Here is a 23,498-nt window from a genome sequence, read left to right on the forward strand (position 1 = left end):
GGAAAAATCCCCAAAAATGGGGGGGAAATCCCAAACAAATGGGGGAGAAATCCCAAAAATGGGGGGGAAATCCCAAAAAATCCCCAAAAAAATGGGAGAGAAATCCCAAAAAAATAATAAAAAATGGGGAGAAATCCAAAAAATGGGGGAGAAATCCCAAAAAATGGGGGAGAAATCCCCAAAAAATGGGAGAGAAATCCCAAAAAAATCATAAAAAATGGGAAAAAATCCCAAAAAATGGGGGGGAAATCCCAAAAAAATGGGGGAGAAATCCCAAAAATGGGGGGGAAATCCCAAAAAATGGGAGAGAAATCCCAAAAAATCCCAAAAAAATCCCCAAAAATCCCAAAAAATCCCAAAAAATGGGGGAAATCCCAAAAAATCCTAAAAAATTGGGGAAAAATCCTACAAATTGGGGGAAAAATCCCAAAAAAAATCACAAAAATTGGGAGGAAATCCCAAAAAAATCCCAAAAATAGGGGGAAATCCCAATAAATGGGGGAGAAATCCCAAAAATGGGGGAGAAATCCCAAAATAATCCCAAAAATGGGGGAAAAGTCCCCCCAAAAATGGGGGAGAAATCCTAAAAAATCCTAAAAAAATGGGTGGAAATCCCAAAAAAATCCCCAAAAATTCAGGGGAAAAATCCCAAAAATCCAGAAAAAATGGCAGAGAAATCCCCAAAAATTCCCAATCAGGTGGGAAATCCCAAAAATGGGGAAAATCCAAAAAAAAAACCCCCAAATTTGGGGAGAATTCCCAAAAAACTGTGGGAAATCCCAAAATTGGGGGGAAATCCGTCAAAATTTGGAAAAATCCTAAAAATTGGGGAGAAATCCTAAAAAATGGGGGGAAATTCCAAAAATTGTGGGAGAATTCCCGAAATTTGGGAGAAATTCCAAAAATTTGGGACCCATTCCCTAAAATTTGGGACCCATTCCCTAAAATTTGGGACCCATTCCCAACAAGTGGGAGAAATCCCCCAAAATTGGGAGAAATTCCCAAAATTTGGGAGAAATTCCCAAAATTTGGGAGAAATTCCCAACAATTGGGAGAAATTCCCCCAAAATTGGGAGAAATTCCCAAAAATTTGGAGAAAAATCCTAAAAATTGGGGAGAAATCCTAAAAAATGGGGGGCAATTCCAAAAAATTGGGAGAAATTCCCAAAATTTGGGAGAAATTCCCCAAAAATTGGGAGAAATTCCAAAAAATTGGGAGAAATTCCCCAAATTTGGGAGAAATTCCCAAAATTTGGGAGAAATTCCCCAAAATTGGAAAAAATTCCCCAAAACTGTGGGGAAATCCCAGTCCAAACCAGTTCAAACCGGTTTAAACCAATTTAAACCAGTTTAAACCGGTTCATCCCAGTTCAAACCAGTCCAAAGCGTTCCAATCCCAGCTCCATCCCAGTTCAAACCAGTAAGGACCAGTTCAAACCAGTTCCCTCCCAGTTCATCCCAGTTTGTCCCAGTTCCCTCCCAGTCCCTCCCAGTCCATCCCAGTCCCTCCCAGTTCCATCCCAGTCCATCCCAGTTTGTCCCAGTCCCTCCCAGTTGCCCTCGGGCCTCTCCCAGTTTGGCTCCGCTCCCAAACTGGGAGGGACTGGGCGGGGCCGCGCTGAGTCAGCAACTCCGGCCCTGGGACTGGGAACCTCCCAGTTCAGACCAGTGACCCCCAGTGCTCCCAGTCCCTCCCAGTTCATCCCAGTTCAAACCAGTAACTCCCAGTTCCCTCCTGGTGCTCCCAGTCCCTCCCAGTATAAACCAGTACAAACCAGTAACCCAAGTTCCCCTCCCGGTCCCTCCCAGTTTGTCCCAGTTCAAACCAGTTTGTCCCAGTAACCCCCAGTTCATCCTCCTGGTGCTCCCAGTTCAAACCAGTCCCTTCCCAGTTCCCCCCCAGTACAAACCAGTAACCCCCAGTTCCCTCCCAGTTCAGCCCAGTTCCTCCCAGTAAGGACCAGTCACCCCTCCCTGTGCTCCCAGTATAAACCAGTAACCCCAGTCCCTCCCAGTTCAAACCAGTAACCCCCAAACCCTCTCCCAGTATAAACCAGTAACCCCAAACCCTCTCCCAGTATAAACCAGTAACCCCAAACCCTCTCCCAGTATAAACCAGTAACCCCAAACCCTCTCCCAGTTCAAACCAGTAACGCCCCAGCGCCCTCCCAGTGCTCCCAGTAACCCCCAGTTCATCCTCCCAGTCCATCCCAGTCCATCCCAGTCCATCCCAGTTCATCCCAATCTCCCCAAAATTCCCTCAAATTCTTCCCAAATTCCCCCAAAACCCGCCCAAGTATCCCCAAAAACCCCCAAAATTCCCTCAAAATCTCCCCAAAAAAATCCCCTCAAAAATCCCCAAATTTCCCCCAAATTCCATCGGAATCCCCTCCAAAATTCCCTCCAAATTTTCCCTAAACCCCCTCAAATTTCACCCCAAATCCCTTCAATTTTTCCCAAAATCCCCCCAAATTCCCCCAAAATCCCCTCCAATTCCTCCCAAATTCCCGCCAAAATTCCCCCCAAAATCCCCTCCAATTCCCGCCAAATTCCCCCCAAATTCCCGCCAAAATTCCCTCCAAAATCCCCTCCAATTCCCGCCAAATTCCCCCCAAATTTCCCCCAAAATTCCCCCCAAAATCCCCTCCAATCCCCCCAAATTCCCCCAAAATCCCCTCCAATTCCTCCCAAATTTCCCCCAAAATTCCCCCCAAAATCCCCTCCAATTCCCCCAAAATTCCCCCAAAATTCCCCCCAAAATCCCCTCCAATTCCTCCCAAATTTCCCCAAAATTCCCCCCAAAACCCCCTCCAATTCCCCCCAAATTTCCCCAAAATTCCCCCAAAATTCCCCCCAAAATCCCCTCCAATTCCCGCCAAATTCCCCCCAAATTCCCCCAAAATTCCTCCCAAATTTCCCCCAAAATTCCCCCCAAAATCCCCTCCAATTCCCCCCAAATTTCCCCAAAATTCCCCCAAAATTCCCCCCAAAATCCCCTCCAATTCCCGCCAAATTCCCCCCAAATTCCCCCAAAATTCCTCCCAAATTTCCCCCAAAATTCCCCCCAAAATCCCCTCCAATTCCCCCCAAATTTCCCCAAAATCCCCCCCAAAATCCCCTCCAATTCCCCCCAAATTCCCCCAAAATTCCCCCCAAAATCCCCTCCAATTCCCCCCAAATTTCCCCAAAATTCCCCCAAAATTCCCCCCAAAATCCCCTCCAATTCCCTCCAAATTTCCCCCAAAATTCCCCCCAAAATCCCCTCCAAAATCCCCTCCAATTCCCGCCAAATTCCCCCCAAATTCCCCCAAAATTCCTCCCAAAATTCCCCCAAAATTCCCCCCAAAATCCCCTCCAATTCCCGCCAAATTTCCCCAAAATTCCCCCCAAAATCCCCTCCAATTCCCGCCAAATTCCCCCCAAAATTCCCACGGAATCTCCTGGAAATCTCCTCAGATTTGCCCCGAAATTCCCAACGATTCTCCCCAAAATCCCCCCAAAATTTTCCCCAAAATTCTCACCCAGTCTCCCAAAAATTCCCTCAAATTCCCCCCAAAATCCCCCAATTTTCCAAAATTCCCACAAAAATCCCCCAAATCCTCCCAAAATCCCCCCAATTTTCCAAAATTCCCCCAAAATTCCCTTTAAATTCCCTCAACCCCCCCCAAAATTCCCCCAATTTTCCCAAATTCCTCCACAAAATTCCCAAAATTCCCAAAGATTCCCCAAATTCGCCAAAGTTAACCCCCAAATTCCCGGAAATTCCCTCCCAAATTCACCCGGAATTCCCAAAATTCCCAACATTCCCAAAATTCCTAAAGATTCCCAAAAGTTAACCCCAAATTCCTGGAAATTCACCCCAAAATTCCCCAAAATTCCCTGAAATTCCCAACATTCCCAAATATTCCCACATGTTAAACCCCGAATTCCCAGAAATTCACCCCAAAATTCACCCGGAATTCCCAAAATTCCCAAAATTCCCAAAGATTCCCCAAAGTTAACCCCCAAATTCCCAGAAATTCACCCCAAAATTCTCTCGGAATTCCCAAATTTACCCAAAATTCCCAAAATTCCCAAAGATTCCCCAAAGTTAACCCCCGAATTCCCAGAAATTCACCCCAAAATTCCCCAGACTTTCCCCAAATTTACCCAAAATTGCCCAAAATTCACCCAAAAGTGGCTGGGACCCCAAATTTACCCAAAATTCAGCCAAAAATGGGCTGGAACCTCAAAATTTGCCCAAAATTCTCCCAAATTTACCCAAATTACCCTAAAATTCCCCAGATTTTTCCCAAATTTACCCCAAATTCCCCAAAATTCCCCCAAAAAGGAGCTGGGACCCCCAAAATTTACCCCAAATTCTCCCAAATTCACCCAAAATTTCGCTAAAATTCCCCCCAAAAATGGGCAGATACCCCAAATTTCCCCAAAATTCCCCCAAAAAGGGACTGGGACCCCAAAATTCCCCCAAAATTCTCCAAAATTCACCCAAATTTCCCTAAAATTCCGCGGACTATTCCCAAATTTACCCAAAATTTCCCCAAAAAAGGGGCTGGGACCCCAAATTTACCCAAAATTCCCCCAAATTGACCCCAAATTCTCCCAAAATTCCCCAGCCTTTGCCCAAATTGACCCCAAATTCTCCCAAAATTCCCCAGAGTTTTCCCAAATTTTCCCCAAATTCCCCAAAATTCCCCCAAAAGCTCCTGGGAGCCCCAAATTCCATCCCGGGATTTTTGGGGAACCCCAAAATCGTCCCCATGGTGGCCACGCCCCCTTTTGCCATGACCACGCCCCCTTTTGACGTGGCCACGCCCACAAAACCCCGGCCCCCGATTGGCCCCGCCCCTTTCTGCACCGAGGCCCCGCCCCCTCCGCGCGCTGATTGGCTCCTGCACGATTAGCTCCGCCCCTTTCTCAACCCCGCCTTATCTGCGTTCTGATTGGTCGTTCCTCTCCCTGCCCTTCTCCCATTGGCTCCTGCGCCCCTTAGCCACGCCCTCTTCCTGATTCCTCCCTCCTCCCGCTCTGATTGGTGTCCCGCCCTCAATCCCGTTTCCCATTGGCTCCGGTTCTCCTTCGCCCTACGATTGGTCCCGCTTCCCTCTGGCCACGCCCACCGCTCCCTCCACCTTCCCCCTCCCTCTCCCCTCCCATTGGCCTTTCCTCCCTTAAGCCCCTCCCACCCCGCTCTCCCATTGGCTCCCGCCTTCCCGCCCACTCCTCCCATTGGCTCCCCCTTCCCGCCCACTCCTCCCATTGGCTCCGCCCCAGGCCCCGCCCCCGGCCCAAGATGGCGGCGGGCCCCGCCGCCGCCGCCGCCCGCGGCCGCTTCCCCGCTCGGCCGCCGCCGCCGCCGCGAGCGCCGCCCGGGCCCCGCCGCTGCCGGGCCCCGCTGGGCGCCGCCGCCGGCCCGGCGCGGCCGGACCCGGCGCTGCGGGCGCTGCTCGCCATCGGCCGCGGCCTCCGCCGCCTGCGGGCGCTGCTCGCCGAGCGGCCCGGAGCCGCCCGGCCGGTGAGCGAGGGACGGGTGAGGGGGATTGGGGGGGAATGGCGGGAACTGAGGGGAATGGGGTGAGGGGATTGGGGTGAGGGGAATGGGGTGAGGGGATTGGGGTGAGGGGGATTGGGGTGAGGGGAATTGGGGTGAGGGGGATTGGGGGGAATTTGGGGATCTTGGGGGGAATTTGGGGGGACCTGAGGGGATTTAGGGGGAATTTGGGGGGGATTGGGGGGAACGGAGGGGATTTGGGAGGAATTTGGGGGGAATTTGAGGGGAATTGGGGGGAGCTGAGGGGATTTAGGTGGAATTTGGGGGGAATTGGGGGGGAACGGAGGGGATTTGGGGGGGACTGGGGGGAGCTGAGGGGATTTAGGAGGAATTTGGGGGTTCCTGAGGGAATTTGGGGGGGATTGGGGGGAAACTGAGGGAATTTGGGGGGAATTTGGGGGGAGCTGAGGGGATTTGGGGGGAGCTGAGGGGATTTTGGGGGGAATTTGGGGGGAACGGAGGGGATTTGGGGGGGACTGGGGGGAACGGAGGGGATTTGGGGGGAATTTGGGGGTTCCTGAGGGGATTTAGGTGGAATTGGAGGGGAATTGGGGGGATTGGGGGGAAACTGAGGGAATTTGGGGGGAACTGAGGGGATTTGGGGGGAGCTGAGGGGATTTTGGGGGGAATTTGGGGGTTCCTGAGGGAATTTGGGGGGGATTGGAGGGGAATTGGGGGGATTGGGGAGGAACAGAGGGGATTTGGGGGGAGTTGACGGGATTGGGGGGGAGATGAGGGGATTTAGGAGGAATTTGGGGGGAATTGGGGGGATTGGGGGGAAACTGAGGGAATTTGGGGGGAATTTGGGGGGAACGGAGGGGATTTGGGGGGGACTGGGGGGAGCTGAGGGGATTTAGGAGGAATTTGGGGGGGATTGGGGGGGAACGGAGGGGATTTGGGGGGAATTTGGGGGTTCCTGAGGGGGTTTGGGGGGAATTTGGGGATCTTGGGGGGAATTTGGGGGGAACTGAGGGGATTTGGAGGGAATTTGGGGGGAGCTGCGGGGATTTGGGGGGAATTTGAGGGGAATTGGGGGGATTGGGGAGGAACAGAGGGGATTTGGGAGGAATTTGGGGGGAATTTGGGGGGAATTGGGGGAATTTGGGGGGAACTGAGGGGATTGGGGAGGAACAGAGGGGATTTGGGGGGAGTTGAGGGGATTTTGGGGGGAATTTGGGGGGATTGGGGGGGAACAGAGGGGATTTAGGGAGAATTTGGGGGTTCCTGAGAGGGGTTTGGGCAGAATTTGGGGGTTTTTGGGGGGAATTTGGGGGGATCTGAGGGGATTTGGGGGGAACTCAGGGGATTTAGGGGGATTTTGGGCTTGACTGAGGAGGTTTGGGGGGAATTTTGGGGTTTCTGAGAGGATTTTGGGGGAATTTGGGGGTCCTGAAGGGATTTAGGAGAAACTTTGTGGTTCTGAGAGGGTTTGGGGCAAATTTTGGGGTTCTGAGGGGATTTTTGGGGGAATTTGGGGGTCCTGAAGGGATTTAAGAGGAATTTGGTGGTTCTGAGAGGATTTAGGAGGGATTTGGGGGTTTCTGAGGGGATTTAGGGGGAATTTGGGGGGAACTGAGGGGGTTTGGGGGGGTCCTGAGTGGAATTTTGGGGTTTCTGAGGGGATTTAGGGGGAATTTGGGGGGAATTGATGGGAATTTGGGGGTCCTGATGGATTTAGGGGGAATTTGGGGGATTTGGGGGGAATTGAAGGAATTTGGGGCAAATTTTGGGGTTCTGAGGGGGTTTAGGGGGAATTTGGGGGGATCTGAGGGGATTTGGGGGGAACTCAGGGGATTTAGGGGGATTTTGGGGTTGACTGAGGAGGTTTGGGGGGAATTTCGGGGTTTCTGAGAGGATTTTGGGGGAATTTGGGGGTTCTGAGGGGGTTTGGGGGTCTTGAGTGGAATTGGGGGGAACTGAGGGGATTTAGGAGGAATTTGGGTGGAATTGGAGGATTTTGGGGTAAATTTTGGGGTTCTGAGGGGATTTTGCGGGGGAATTCTGAGGCTTTTTGTGGATTTTGGGGGATTCTGAGGGGATTTTGGGGAATTCTGAGTGAATTTTGAGGAATTCTGAAGGGATTTTGGGATTTTCGGGAATTCTGAGGGGATTTTGGGGAATTCTGAGGGGATTTTTGGGGGAATTCTGAGGATTTTTATGGATTTCGGGGAAATCTGAGGGGATTTTGTGGGATTCTGTGGGGATTTTGGGATTTTGGGGGGTTCTGAGGGAATTTTAGGGAATTCTGAGGCGATTTTGGGGAATTCCAAGGGGGTTTTGGGATTTTGGGAAATCCTGAGGGAATTTTAGGGAATCCTGAGGGGATTTTGGGATTTTGGGGAATTCGGAGTGAATTTTTGGCATCTTGTGGAATTCCGAGGGGGATTTTGGGATTTCGGGGGATTCTGAGGGAATTTTTGGGATTTTGTGGAATTCCGAGGGGATTTTAGGGAATTCTGAGGTTTTTTTGGGATTTTGGGGAATTCTGAGGGGGATTTTGGGATTTCGGGGGATTCCGAGGGGGTTCCGGGGCAGGAATTTGGGGTTTTTTTGGGGTGGATTTTTGGGTTTTTGGCATGAGAAGGGGGCGTGGCCAGGGAAAGGGGCGTGGCCTGGAAGGGGGCGTGGCTTTGTGGGCGTGGCCAGCGCTGACCCCGCCCCCCAGGAGGAGTTTCGGGGGTTCCTCCCCGAGGAGCTGGAGATGACCCCGGCCGTCCCCCCGCGGCGCTCCCGCCGAGGTCAGTGAGCCCGAAACCCCCCGAAATCACCCCAAAATCACCCCAAAATCACCCCAAACCCCCACAATCCCGAAAATCACCCCAAATCCCAAACAAAATCACCCCAAAATCACCCCAAACCCCCACAATCCCGAAAATCACCCCAAATCCCAAAAATCAGCCCAAAATCGTTACAAAATCAGCCCAAAATCATCCAAAATCACACCCAAAATCACCCCAAACCCCCACAATCCCGAAAATCACCCCAAATCCCACAGATCAGCCCAAAATCACCCCAAATCCCACAAATCAGCCCCAAATCGTTACAAAATAAGCCCAAAATCAGCCCAAAATCACCCCAAACCCCCACAATCCCGAAAATCACCCCATATCCCAAAAATCAGCCCAAAATCGTTACAAAATCAGCCCAAAATCATCCAAAATCACACCCAAATTACCCCAAAATCACCCAAATCACCCAAAATCCCCTGAAATCACCCCAAAATCACCCCAAAATCACCCCAAATCCCACAAATCTGCCCAAAATAATTCCAAAATCACCTCGAAATCAGCCAAAATCACCCCAAACCCCCCAAAATCACCCCAAAATCCCCCCAAAATTCCCCCAAATTACCTCAAGTTTTCCCAAAATCCCTCCCAATCCCCCAAATCCCCCCAAATCCTCCCAAAATCTCCAAAATTCCCAAAAAATCCTCCCCAAATCCCCCAAATCCCCTTCCAATCCCCCAAATCCCCCAAATTCCCCCAAAATCCCCCAAATTCCCCAAAATCCCCCAAATCCCCCAAATTCCCCCAAATCCCCTTCCAATCCCCCAAATTCCCCAAAATCCCCAAAATCCCCCAAATTCCACCAAAATCCCCCAAATCCCCTTCCAATCCCCCAAATTCCCCAAAATCCCCAAAATCCCCCAAATTCCACCAAATTCCCTTCCAATTCCCCAGATTCCCCCAAAATCCCCCAAATTCCCCCAAAATCCCCCAAATTCCCTTCCAATCCCCCAAATTCCCCAAAATCCCCAAAATCCCCCAAAATCCCCCAAATCCCCTTCCAATCCCCCAAATCCCCAAAATCCCCCAGATTCCCCAAATTCCCCCCAAATCCCCCGAATTCCCCCAAATTCCCCCCAAATCCCCCAAAATCCCCCAAATTCCCCCAAAATCTCCCAAATCCCCTTCCAATCCCCCAAATCCCCTAAAATCCCCCAGATTCCCCCAAATCCCCCAAATTCCCCCAAAATCCCCCAAAATCCCCCAAAATCCCCCAAATCCCCTTCCAATCCCCAAAATCCCCCAAATCCCCTTCCAATCCCCCAAATTTCCCCAAAATCCCCCAAATCCCCCAAATTCCCTTCCAATCCCCCAAATTAATCCAAAATCCCCCCAAATCCCCTTCCAATCCCCCAAATTTCCCCCAAATTCCCCCAAATTCCCCAAAATCCCCCAAATCCGCCCTGACCCCTCTCCCCTCCCCCGCAGGCTCCCGGCTCCCCTCTGGCTCCGCCCCCTCCTCCCCCTCCCGCGCGGGGGGCGTGGCCTCCTCCTCGCCCCGCCCACCCGGCCTCAAGCCCCGCCCACCCGGCCTCAAGCCCCGCCCCCGCCTGCGGCTGCTGCGCTTCGGGGGCGGGGCCTGGCCGAGGGGGCGTGGCCGCGGGGGCGTGGCCGCGGCTGACCACGCCCCTCGAGGGGGCGGGGCCAGGAGCAGCGGCGGCGGGCGGGGCCTGCGGCATTTCGTGATGCCATTGGTCAGCGCTCGCTCGGCTCGGCCAATCAGACCGCCCCGGCGCTTCGCGGACACGCCCACCCCGGAAGTGAATGGCGGGCACCAAAGTTCTTCCCGGGAACCCCAAAATTCCATCCGGGAACCCCAAAATTCCTTCTGGGAACCCCAAAATCCATCCCAGGAACCCCAAAATTCCCCCCGGGAGCCCCAAAATTCCCCCCGGGAACCCCAAAATTGCATCCAGGAACCCCAAAATTCCACGTGGGAGCCCCAAAATTGCATCCAGGAACCCCAAAATTCCACGTGGGAGCCCCAAAATTCCATCCAGGAACCCCAAAATTCCACCCGGGAGCCCCAAAATTCCACCCGGGAGCCCCAAAATTTCACCTGGGAACCCCAAAATTCCACCTGGGAACCTCAAAATTCCACCCGGGAACCCCAAAATTCCATCCAGGAACCCCAAAATTCCACCCAGGAGCCCCAAAATCCATCCCAGGAACCCCAAAATTCCATCCAGGAACCCCAAAATTCCACCCAGGAGCCCCAAAATCCATCCCAGGAACCCCAAAATTCCTTCTGGGAACCCCAAAATTCCACCCGGGACACCCCAAAATTGGCTCAGGATCCCCTTGGGGACCCTCGGGACCCCCCAAAATTTACCTGGGACCCCCCAAAATCCACTCAGGACTCCCCAAAATCCATCCCGGACCCCCAAACTTCCACCCAGGACATCCAAAATTCCACCTGGGACCCCCCGAATTCCAATCAGGGCCTCCCAAAATCCATCCCGGACCCCCCAAAATCCACCCAGGAACCCCAAAATTCCACCTGGGACCCCCCAAATTCCACCTGGGACACCCAAAATTCCACCCGGGACCCCCCAAAATCCATCCCGGACCCCCCAAATTCCACTTGGGACACCCAAAATTCCACCCGGGACCCCCCAGATTCCGCCCGGGACCCCCCAAAATCCCTTCAGGAACCCCAAAATTCCACCTGGAAACTCCAAAATTCCACTCAGGACCCCCCAAATTCTACCCTGGACCCCCCCAAAACCATCCAGGAACCCCCAAATTCCATCCCGGACCCCCTTGGGGACCCTCGGGACCCCCCAAAATTTACGCGGGACCCCCCAAATTCCACTTGGGACGCCCAAAATTCCACCCAGGACATCCGAAATTCCACCCGGGACCCCCCAAAATCCACCCGGGACCCCCCAGATTCCAACTGGGACCCTCGAAATTCCACCTGGGAACCCCAAAATTTCACTCAGGACACCCCAAATTCCACCCGGGACCCCCCGAAATCCCCCCAGGCCCCCCCGCTCTGCCCCTCCCCCCTCCGGGCCCTTCTGAGGGCGCCAACCTTCCGCTGGGCCGGCTGTGACGTCATCAAAAATGGCCGTGACGTCATCGACGACGGCCGCGACCTCATCGAAAATGGCGGCGACGCCGTCGAAAATGGCGGCGAGGCCATAGACGACGACCGTGACGTCATCAAAAACAGTCGTGATGTCATCAACGGCGGCAGTGACGTCATCAGAAGCGGCCGTGAGGTCACGGAGAGAGACGGTGACGTCATCAAAAACGGCAGCAACGTCACGGACAGCGGCCATGACGCCATCGAGCGCGATCATGACGTCATCGAAAGCGGCCGTGACGTCATCAAAAACGGCCGCGACGTCATCGGGAGCGGCGGTGACGTCCGAAAAAACGGCAGCGACGTCATCGGGAGCGGCCGTGACGTCATCGAACGGGGCCGTGACGTCATCAAAAACGGCCGCCACGTCATCGGAAGCGGCTCCGCCGAGGCCACGCCCCCCTGTGACGTCATCGACCTCACCGATGACGTCACCGAGCCCGCCCGTGATGTCATCGCCGCCGGCCCCGCCCTCCCCCCCGCTGCCCCCGGCCTGACCTTCGACCCCCGGCTGACCTTTGACCCCCGGATGACCTTTGACCCCCGCGTGACCCTGCGGCTGCTGCGGGTGACCTTTGACCCCGCCCCCTTCCAGCCCCGCCCCCTCCTGCTCGGCCCCGCCCACCTGCGCCTCCTCGGCCAATGGCAGAGCCCGGCCCAAGCCCCGCCCACTTCCGGCCCGCCCCGGCCGCCGGCAGGAAGTGAGGTCGCCGCGGCAGGAAGTGACGTCACTGCGGCCGGAAACGGCGACGGGAGGGGCGGTGACGTCACGGGGCGGGGCGATGATGTCACGGGGCGGGGCGATGACGTCACGGGGCGGGGCGATGACGTCACCGGCCGCGTCTTCGACCTCCTGAGCCGCGCCCGGCTGCAGCTCGGCCGCATCGACCGGCGGCAGCGGGTGCGGGATTGGGGGGGAATTTGGGGGGATTTTGGGGGATTTTGGGGGATTTGGGGGGATTCTGGGGGATTTTGGGGGATTTGGGGGGTTTTGGGGGGATTTTGGGAGGATTTTGGGGGGATTTGGGGGAGATTTTGAGGGATTTGGGGGGATTTTGGGAGGATTTTGGGAGGATTTTGGGGGGATTTTGGGGATTTGGGGGATTTGGGGGATTTTGGGAGGATTTTGGGGGGATTTTGGGAGGATTTTGGGGGGATTTGGGGGATTTGGGGGATTTGGGACATTTTGGGGGATTTTGGGGGATTTGGGGGATTTTGGGGAGTTTGGGGATTTGGGGGATTTGGGAGAGTTTGGAGGATTTTGGGGGATTTGGGGGATTTTTGGGGGATTTGGGGGGGATTTTGGGGCCTTTTGGGGGATTTTGGGGGATTTGGGGGATTTTCGGGGGATTTGGGGGAGATTTTGAGGATTTTGGGTATTTTAGGGGGATTTTGGGGAGTTTTGAAAGATTTTTGGTTAATTTTGGGGGATTTGGGGGAATTTTCAGAGAATTTTAAGAATTTAAGATAATGCTGGGAATTTTGAGGGAATTTGGGGAGAGTTTTCAAATTTTGGGGGAATTTTTAAAGACGTTTGGAAATTTTGGGTTATTTGGGGAATTTCTGGGAGATTTTGGGCAATTTTTGGGAATTTTTTGGTCAATTTTGGATTTTTTTGGTTTTTCCAGGCGGGGTCGGAGGAGCCCGAAGAGCCCCAGGTGAGAATTTGGGGAATTTTGGGAAATTTGGGAAATTTGGGGGAATTTTTTTGGGAAATTTTGGAAATTTGGGGAAATTTTTGGAATATTTTGGGAAAATTTGGGGAAAATTTGGGGATTTTGGGGGAATTTTAGGAAATCTGGGGAAATTTTGCAAATTCGGGGTAAATTTGGGGAAAATTCTGGAAAATTTTTTGGGAAGTTTTGGAAATTTGCGGAATTTTGCGAAATTTTTGGGAATTCTGGGAAAATTCGGGGAAAATTTTGGAGAATTTTTGGGGAATTTTAGGAATTTGGGGAAATTTGGGAAATTTTGGGGATTTTTTTGGGTAATTTTGGAAATTTGGTGAAATTTTGCGAAGTTTTGGTGAATTCCGGGGAAATACTTCGGGAAATTTTGGAAATTCGGGGAAATTTTGGAAATTTGGGTAAAGTTTTTGGGATATTTTGGAAATTTGGGGAAATTTGGGGAATTCTGGGGATATGGGGTAAAATTTTGGGGAATTTTTTGTTTTAGGAGGATTTTTGGGGGGATTTGGGGCGGGTTTGGTGTTTTTTGGGGGGGATTTCAGTGGCTGCTGTTTCATGGGAATTTTGGGGTTTTTTGGGGACTCAGGGGGTGCCCCGGAATCCCCCAAAATCCCCCAAAATTGCCCAAAATTCCCGAATTTTCCAGGGGTCCCCCCGGATCAAACACGTCTGCAGGAGAGCGCCCCCCCCCGAGCCGGGGACCCCCCCCGAAGGTGAGGGACCCCAAAATCCCCAAAATCCACCCAAAAAAACCCAAAATCCACCCAAAAAATGCCAAAATCCACCCGAAAACCCCCAAAACACAAATTCCACCCCAAAACCACCCAAAATCCACCAAAAAAAACCAAAAACCTCAAAACCCCCAAAATCCACCCCAAAAAACCCCGAAATCTAACAAAAAACCCTAAAATCCACCAATAAACCTCAAAAACCCCCAAAATCCACCAAAAAAAACCCAAATCCACCCCAAAATCCCCAAAATCCACCCAAAAAACCCCAAAATCCACCCAAAAAATGCCAAAATCCACCCGAAAACCCCAAAAACCCAAAATCCACCCCAAAAACACCCAAAATCCACCAAAAAAAACCAAAAACCTCAAAACCCCCAAAATCCACCCCAAAAAAACCCGAAATCTAACAAAAAACCCTAAAATCCACCAATAAACCTCAAAAACCCCCAAAATCCACCAAAAAAAACCCAAATCCACCCCAAAATCCCCAAAATCCACTCAAAAAAACCCAAAATCCACCCAAAAACCCCCAAAACACAAAATCCACCCCAAAAACACCCAAAATCCACCAAAAAACCCCAAAATCCAACCAAAAACTCCAAAATCCAACCCAAAAAACCCCAAAACCCCAAAAACCCTAAAATCCATTCCAAAAAAATGGGAAATCCAACCCAAAACCCCCCCAAACCCCAAAATCCACCCAAAAAACCCAAAATCTACCCCAAAAACCCCAAAAACCAAACCCCAAAACCCCCCAAAAAACCCAAAAACCCCCCAAAAAACCCAAAATCTACCCCAAAAACTCAAAATCCAACCCAAAAACCTCAAAACCCCAATATCCACCCCAAAACCCCCCAAAATCCACCAAAAAAACCCCAAATCCAACCAAAAACCCCAAAATCCACCCCAAAAACTCAAAATCCAACCCAAAATCCACCCCAAAAATCCCCAAATCCACCCCAATTAATTAATCCCAATTAATTAACCACAAATAACCCCAATTAATTAATGCAAATGAACCCAATGTACCCCAATTTATTAACCCCAGCTCACCCCAAATTAACCCAATGAACCCCAATTCATTAATCTCAAATTAACTCAATTAGTCCCAATTAATTAACACCAATTCACCCCAATTAATTAACCCCTCTTCACCCCAAATGAACCCAATGAAACCCAATTAATTAACCCCAAATTAGCACAATTAACCCATTTAAACCCAATTAATTAACCCAAATTAATCAACCACAACTCACTCTAGATGAACCCAATGAACCCCAATTAATTAACCCCAATTGACCCCAAATGAACCCAATGAACCCAAATCAGTGAACTCCAATTAATCAACCCCCCAATTAATTAACCTCAATTAATTAACCCCAACTCACCCCAAATTAACCCAACGAACCCCAATCAATGAACCCAAATCAATGAACCCCAATTAATTAACCTCAATTAATTACCCCAAATTCACCCCAAATGAACCCAATGAACCCCAATCAATGAACCCCAATCAATGAATGCCAATCAATGAACCCCAATTAATTAACCTCAATTAATTAATCCAAATTCACCCCAAATGAACCCAATGAACCCAAATTAATGAACCCCAATCAATGAACCCCAATTAATTAACCCCAACTCACCCCAAATGAACTCAATGAACCCCAGTCAATGAACCCCAATTAATTAACCCCAATTAATTAACCGCAATTAATTAACCCAAATTCACCCCAATCAATGAACCCCAATCAATGAAAGCCAATCAATCAACCGCAATCAATGAACGTCAATCAATCAACTGCAATCAATGAAAGTCAATCAATGAACCCCAATCAATGAACTCCAATCAATGAACCCCAATCAATGAACGCCAATCAATCAACCGCAATCAATGAAAGCCAATTGATGAACCCCAATCAATGAACTCAAATTAATTAACCCCAATTCACCCCAAATGAACCCAATGAGCACCAATTCATTAACCCCAAATTAACGCAATTAACCTATTTAACTCCAATTAATTAACCCCAATTCACCCCAAATGAACCCAATGAACGCCAATCAATGAACCCCAATTAATCAGCCCCAATTAATTAACCCCAACTCCCCTGCAAATGAACCCAATGAACCCCAATCAATCAACCCCAATCAATCAACCCCAATCAATCAACCCCAATCAATGAAAGCCAATCAATCAACCGCAATCAATGAAAGCCAATCAATGAACCCCAATCAATGAACGCCAATCAATGAACCCCAATCAATGAAAGCCAATCAATCAACCGCAATCAATGAAAGCCAGTCAATGAACCCCAATCAATGAACCCCAATTAATTAACCCAATGAACCCCAATCAATCAACCCCAATTAATCAACCCCCAATTAATTAACCCCAATTCACCCCAAATGAACCCAATGAACCCTAATCAATCAACCCCAATTAATTAACCCCAATTAATTAACCCCAATTGACCCCAAATGAACCCAACGAACCCCAATCAATCAACCCCAATCAATGAACCCCAATCAGTGAACCCCAATCAGTGAACCCCAATTAATCAACCCCAACTCACCCCAAATGAACCCAATCAACCCCAATCAATCAACCCCAATCAATCAACCCCAATCAATCAACCCCAATTAATCAACCTCAATCAATCAACCCAAATCAATCAACCCCAATCAATGAACCCCAATTAATCAACCCCAACTCACCCCAAATGAACCCAATCAACCCCAATCAATCCATCCCAATCAATCAACCCCAATCAATCAACCCCAATCAATCAACCCCAATTAATTAACCCCAATTCACCCCAAATGAACCCAATCAACCCCAATCAATCAACCCCAATCAATCAACCCCAATCAATGAACCCAAATTAATTAACCCCAATTCACCCCAAATGAACCCAATCAACCCCAATCAATCAACCCCAATCAATCAACCCCAATCAACGAACCCCAATTAATTAACCCCAACTCACCCCAAATGAACCCAATCAACCCCAATCAATCCATCCCAATCAATCAACCCCAATCAATCAACCCCAATCAATGAACCCCAATTAATAAACCCCAACTCACCCCAAATGAACCCAATCAACCCCAATCAATCAACCCCAATCAATCACCCCCCCAATTAATCAACCCCAACTCACCCCAAATGAACCCAATCAACCCCAATCAATCAACCCCAATCAATCAACCCCAATCAATCACCCCCCCAATTAATCAACCCCAACTCACCCCAAATGAACCCAATCAACCCCAATCAATCCATCCCAATCAATCAACCCCAATCAATCAACCCCAATCAATCAACCCCAATTAATTAACCCCAACTCACCCCAAATGAACCCAATCAACCCCAATCAATCAACCCCAATCAATGAACCCCAATTAATCAACCCCAGCTCACCCCAAATGAACCCAATCAACCCCAATCAATCAACCCCAATCAATCAACCCCCCAATTAATTAACCCTTTCCTCTCTCCCCAGACTCCGATGCCGAGGGCGGAGCCCGGCCCAAGCGGCCCCGCCCAGGCCCCGCCCCCTCCCCAAGCCACGCCCCTTCTTCTGACTCAAGCCACGCCCCCTCGCCAAGCCACGCCCCCTCCGCGGACACAAGCCACGCCCCCTCGCCAAGCCACGCCCCCTCGCCGGGCGCAGACCCCGCCCCCTGGGCAGCCGCCGGCCAATCGCGCGTGGCGGGGCGCGGCGGGGGGCGTGTCCAGGGGCGGGGCGGGGGGCGTGGCCAGGGGCGGGGCTCGCGCTGCGGGCGCTGCCGCGGCTGCCGGCGCGGGCAGGACTGCGGGCGCTGCCCCAACTGCCGCGACAAGCCCAAGTTCGGCGGGCCCAACACCAAGAAGCAGTGCTGCGTGTGAGTGCGGGGAGACGGGGAGATGGGGGGAAAAAATGGGGGGAAATATGGGAGAAATGGGGGGAAAAATGGGGGAAAATATGGGGAAGATATGGGGGAAATATAGGGAAGATATGGGAAAATATGGGGGAAAAAAACAGGAAAATATGGGGAAGATATGGGGAAAATATGGGGGAAATATGGGGAAGATATGGGGGAAATATGGGGAAAATATGGGGAGAAATGGGGGAAATATGGGGGAAAAACGGGGAAATATGGGGGAAATATGGGGAAGATATGGGGGAAATATGGGAAAGATATGGGGGAAATATGGGGAAAAAAGGGGGGAAATATGGGGAAAAAAGGGGGGAAATATGGGGGAATATGGGGGAAAAATGGGGGAAAATATGGGGAAGATATGGGGGAAATATGGGGGAAATATGGGGGAAATATGGGGAGAAATGGGGGAAATATGGGGAAAATATGGGGAAGATATGGGGGAAATATGGGGGAAATATGGGAAAAATATGGGGAAAAATGGGGGAAATATGGGGAAATATGGGGGAAAAATGGGGGAAAATATGGGGAAGATATGGGGGAAATATAGGGAAAATATGGGGAAAATATGGGGAAAAATGGGGAAAATATGGGGTCAATATGGGAAAGATATGGAGGAAATATGGGGAAGATTTGGGGAAATATGGGGAAAATATGGGGAAGATATGGGGGAAAACGGGGGGAAAAACAGGGAAAATATGGGGAAAAACAGGGAAAAATGGGGGGGAAATGGGGGAAAAAATGGGGAAAAAATGGGTGAAAAACGGGGGAGAAACGGGGTAAAAATGGGGGGAAATGAGGAAAAACGTGGGAAACGCGGAAAAATGGGGAAAATGGGGGAAAAAACGGGAAAAATGGGGGAAAAATAGGGAAAAAATGGGGAAAAAGTGGGAAAAATGGGGAAAAATGGGGGAAAATGGGGGAAAAATGGGGAAAATATGGGGAAATATGGGGAAATATGGGGGAAATATCGGGAAAATATGGGGGGAAACGGGCAAAAACGGGGGGAATATGGTGGGAAAATGGGGGAAAAAACGGGGGGAAATGGGGGAAAAACGGGGAAAAACGGGGGAAAAACAGGAAAAACGGGGAGAAACGGGGAAATATGGGGGAAAATGGGGGGAAATGGGGGGAAATATGGGGAAAAACGGAAAAATGGGAAATGGGGGAAAAAATGGGGAAAAAATGGGGGAGAAACGGGGGAAAAATGGGGGGAATGGGGGAAAATGGGGGTAAATGAGGAAAAAATGGGGGAAACGCGGAAAAATGGGAAAAAACGGGAAAAATGGGGGAAAAATTGGGAAAAAATGGGGAAAAAGTGGTAAAAATGGGGGAAATATGGGGAAAAAATGGGCTCAAAAATGGGAAAAATGAGGAAAAAATGGGGGGAAATGGGGGAAAAATGAGGAAAAAATGGGGTAATTACGGTAAGAAAATGGGGGGGAAATGGGGGGAAAATGGGGAAATTACGGTAAAAAAATGGAGAAAAAATAGTAAAAAATAGGGGAAAAATGGTGGAAAAATGGGGTAATTGTGGTAAAAAAATGAGAAAAATGGGGGCAAAAATGGGGCAAAAAGGGGGAAAAATAGGGGAAAATTGGGGAAAAAAATAGGAAAAAATGGGGGAAAATGGGGGGAAAATGAGGAAAAAATGGGGTAATTACGGTAAAAAAAATGGGAAAAGAAAAAAATGGGAAAAAATGGGGGGAAAAGGGTGAAAAAATGGGGAAAAATGGTCAAAAAATCTGGAAAAAATGAGGTAATTATGGTAAAAATGGGAAAAAATGGGAAAAAATTGGAGAAAATTGGGGTAATTAGAGTAAAAAAATGGGGAAAAAAAAACAAGAAAAAAGAAAAAAAAAGGGAAAAATGGGGAAAAATGGGGGGAAAATGGAAGAAAAATGGAGGAAAAAATTGGGAAAATTGGGGAAAAATGTGGGAAAAACTGGGAAAAAAATGGGGGGAAAATGCAGAAAAAATGGGAAAAAATGGGAAAAAAGTGGAAAAAAAATGGGAAAAAATTTGGAAAAAATGGAAAAAAATGGGGTAATTACAGTAAAAAAATGGGAAAAATGGGGAAAAAAAATGGAAAAAATTTGGGAAAAAAACGGTGAAAAAATGGGGGGAAATGGGAAAAAAATGTGGAAAAATGGGAAGAAATGGGGTAATTACGGTAAAGAAATGGGGAAAATCTGGGGGGAAGTTTAGGGTAAATACGGTAAAAACTTGGGGGAGATTTAGGGAAAGTTTGGGGGAAAATGGAGAAGATTTGGGAGAAATTTGGGGAAAATTTGGGGAAATTTGGTGAAGATTTGGGAGAAATTTGGGGAAAATTTGGGAGAAATTGGAGGGGAATTTTGGGGGAGATTTGGGGGAAATTTGGGATTTTTTGGGGAATTTTGACCCCTCCCCCCCCAGGCTCCGGCGCTGTGACAAAATCGAGGCTCGGAAACTGGAACGGCTCGGGAGGAGAGGTGGGACAAACTGGGACAAACTGGGAGGGACTGGGAGGGACTGGGAGGGGACTGGGACAAACTGGGATAAACTGGGACAAACTGGGATAAACTGGGAGGGGACTGGGACGGACTGGGACAAACTGGGACGGACTGGGAGGAACTGGGAGGGACTGGGACAAACTGGGACAAACTGGGAGGGGACTGGGTTATACTGGGTTATACTGGGTTATACTGGGAGTTACTGGGATGACACTGGAACCATACTGGGATCATACTGGGACCAACTGGGACTTACTGGGAGCACTGGGAGTTACTGGGGTGTCCCCAATGCCCCCCCCGGAACCCCCCAAAATGTCCCAAAATGTCACCAAATATCCCCGAATGTCCCCAAAATGTCCTAAAATGTCCCCAAATGCCCCCAAAATTACTGCAAATATCCCAAAATGTCCAAAAATGTCCACAAATCTCCCCAAAATGTCCCCCAAATCCCCAAGATGTCCCAAAATGTCCCCAAAATCCCCAAAATGTCCCCAAAATGTCCCCAAAATGTCCCCAAATGTCCCCAAAATATCCTAAGATGTCCCCAAAATGTCCCCAAAATCCCCAAAATATCCCCAAATGTCCCCAAAATCCCCAAAATGTCCCCAAAATGTCCCCAAATGTCCCCAAAATATCCCCAAATGTCCCCAAATGTCCCCAAAATGTCCCCAAATGTCCCCAAAATCCCCAAAATGCCCCCAAATCTCTCCAAAATGTCCCAAAATGTCCCCAAAATTATCCCCAAAATGTCCCCAAATGTCCCCCTGGGCCACGCCCCCTTCCCATATTGGCCCCGCCCCTCCCAGGTCTGACCACGCCCATCCCAGGTGTGGCCACGCCCCCTCCTTAGCCACGCCCCCTCACTCCTTGGTCACGCCCCCTCTGTAATTGGCCACGCCCCTCCTTCTTTGGCCACACCCCTCCTTCTTTGACCACGCCCCCTCCCAGGTGTGGCCACGCCCCCTCCCTCCTTGGCCACGCCCCCTCCAGGTGTGGCCACGCCCCCTCCCCCCCCGGCCACGTGGGGTCCGCGCGGGGTCCGGGACGGAGGGACAGGTACGGGGGGAGGGGATTTTGGGGGAAATTTGGGGGATTTTGGGCAAATTTGGGGGATTTTTTGGGGAAATTCGGGAATTTTGGGGGATTTGTGGGGATTTTGGGGGAAATTTGGGGGGAATTTGGGGGGATTTGGGGACATTTGGGGGCGAATTTGGGGGGTTTTGGGGAAATTTGGGGGGATTTGGGACATTTTGGGGGATTTTGGGGGAAATTTGGGGGATTTGGGGCAAATTTGGGAATTTTGGGGGAATTTGAGGGATTTTGGGGGAAATTTGGGGGGATTTGAGGGGATTTGGGGGGGGTTTGGGGGGGATTTTGGGGAAATTTTGGGTGGTGGGGGAGGGGACTTGGGGATATTTGGGGGAATTTTGGGGGAAATTTGGGGGATTTTGGGGAATTTTGGGGGGATTTGGGTGGATTTTGGGGAATTTTGGGGGGATTTTGGGGAATTTTGGGGGGATTTCGGTGGATTTTGGCTGATTTTGGGGAATTTTGGGGGGATTTGGGTGGATTTTGGGGGAAATTTGGGGGATTTTGGGGAATTTTGGGGGATTTGAGGAGATTTTGGGGAGATTTGGGGACATTTTGGGGCGAATTTGGGGGATTTTGGGGAAATTTGGGGGGATTTGGGACATTTTGGGGATTTGGGGACATTTTTGGGACATTTTTGGGATTCCGGAGGGGATTTGGGGCCATTTCCGGTGGATTTGGGGACATTTTGGAGGTGGGGGAGGGGATTTGGGGGATTTTGGGAGAATTTGGATTTTGGGGACAATTTGGGGATTTTCGGGATAATTTGGGGGATTTTGGGGCAGATTTTGGTTATTTTTGGGGGATTTTGGGTGAATTTTGGGTGAACTTGGGTGAATTTGGGGTGAATTTTTGGGTGAATTTTGGGTGAATTTTTGGGTGAATTTTGGGTGAATTTTGGGTGAATTTGGGTGAATTTTGGGTGAATTTGGGTAAATTTTGGGTGAATTTGGGTGAATTTGGGGTGAATTTTGGGTGAATTTGGGTGAATTTGGGGTGAATTTTTGGGTGAATTTTGGGTGAATTTTTGGGTGAATTTTGGGTGAATTTGGGGTGAATTTTTGGGTGAATTTTTGGGTGAATTTTGGGTGAATTTTTGGGTGAATTTTTGGGTGAATTTTGGGTGAATTTTTGGGTGAATTTTGGGTGAATTTTTTGGTGAATTTTTGGGTGAATTTTGGGTGAATTTTTGGGTGAATTTGGGTGAATTTTTGGGTGAATTTGGGTGAATTTTTGGGTGAATTTTTGGGTGAATTTTGGGTGAATTTTTGGGTGAATTTTTGGGTGAATTTTGGGTGAATTTTGGGTGAATTTTTGGGTGAATTTTTGGGTGAATTTGGGTGAATTTTTGGGTGAATTTTTGGGTGAATTTTGGGTGAATTTTTGGGTGAATTTTGGGTGAATTTTTGGGTGAATTTTTGGGTGAATTTGGGTGAATTTTTGGGTGAATTTTTGGGTGAATTTGGGGTGAATTTTTGGGTGAATTTTTGGGTGAATTTGGGTGAATTTTTGGGTGAATTTTAGTTAATTTTGGATGAATTTTGTGTGGATTTTAATTAATTTTAATTAATTTTGGGTTAATTCCGGGTGAATTTCTGTTAATTTTAGTGAATTTTGAACAGATTTCTGTTAATTAGTGCTCGTTCATTAACTCCTGTTCACTAATTACCGCCAAGTTTTTCATAAATGATTGCTGAATTTTCATTTCCATTAATTACCGCTAATTTTGCCATTAATTCCTGCTAATTGTGTTATTAATTCCTGTTAATTCCATCATTAATTATTCCTCATTTTGCCATTAATTACCACTAATTTTGTCATTTATTCCCGCAAATTCTGTCATTAATTCCCGTTAATTCAGCCGTTAATCCCCGTTAATTTTGTCATTAATACCCGCTAATTTCTTTATTAATTCCCGCTAATTTCCTCATTAATTCCCGCTAATTCCGTCATTAATCCCCGCTAATTCCGTCATTAATCCCCGCTAATTCTGTCATTAATCCCCGCTAATTCCCTCATTAATTCCCGCTAATTCCCTCATTAATTCCCGCTAATTCCCTCATTAATTCCCGCTAATTTCCTCATTAATTCCCGCTAATTCTGTCATTAATTCCCGCTAATTCCCTCATTAATTCCCGCTAAT

The 23,498-nt window shown here is 49.3% G+C and overlaps 1 protein-coding gene and 1 long non-coding RNA gene across 2 annotated transcripts in view; both read left to right on the top strand.

The window, feature by feature from the left end:
• Window positions 1-5,414: 5,414 nt before the first annotated feature.
• Window positions 5,415-23,498, top strand: part of KMT2B (lysine methyltransferase 2B) — a 74,781-nt gene continuing 56,697 nt past the window's right edge. The window contains exons 1-7 of the mRNA XM_085564554.1: window positions 5,415-5,515; window positions 8,217-8,289; window positions 9,766-12,329; window positions 13,057-13,086; window positions 13,763-13,829; window positions 17,354-17,735; window positions 20,190-20,245. Coding sequence (XP_085420680.1) covers window positions 8,253-8,289; window positions 9,766-12,329; window positions 13,057-13,086; window positions 13,763-13,829; window positions 17,354-17,735; window positions 20,190-20,245 — 3,136 coding nt within the window. The 5' untranslated portion in view covers window positions 5,415-5,515; window positions 8,217-8,252. The remainder of the gene's footprint in view (window positions 5,516-8,216; window positions 8,290-9,765; window positions 12,330-13,056; window positions 13,087-13,762; window positions 13,830-17,353; window positions 17,736-20,189; window positions 20,246-23,498) is intronic.
• On the top strand, window positions 22,342-22,978 carry LOC146764560 (uncharacterized). Its single transcript, XR_014950753.1, has 2 exons — window positions 22,342-22,730; window positions 22,880-22,978. It is a non-coding gene; the product is annotated as an uncharacterized LOC146764560 (long non-coding RNA).

The sequence above is a fragment of the Lonchura striata genome, chromosome 33 (assembly GCF_050655825.1).
Source record: "Lonchura striata isolate lonStrDom1 chromosome 33, ASM5065582v1, whole genome shotgun sequence".
In the NCBI taxonomy this organism is placed as follows: domain Eukaryota; kingdom Metazoa; phylum Chordata; class Aves; order Passeriformes; family Estrildidae; genus Lonchura; species Lonchura striata.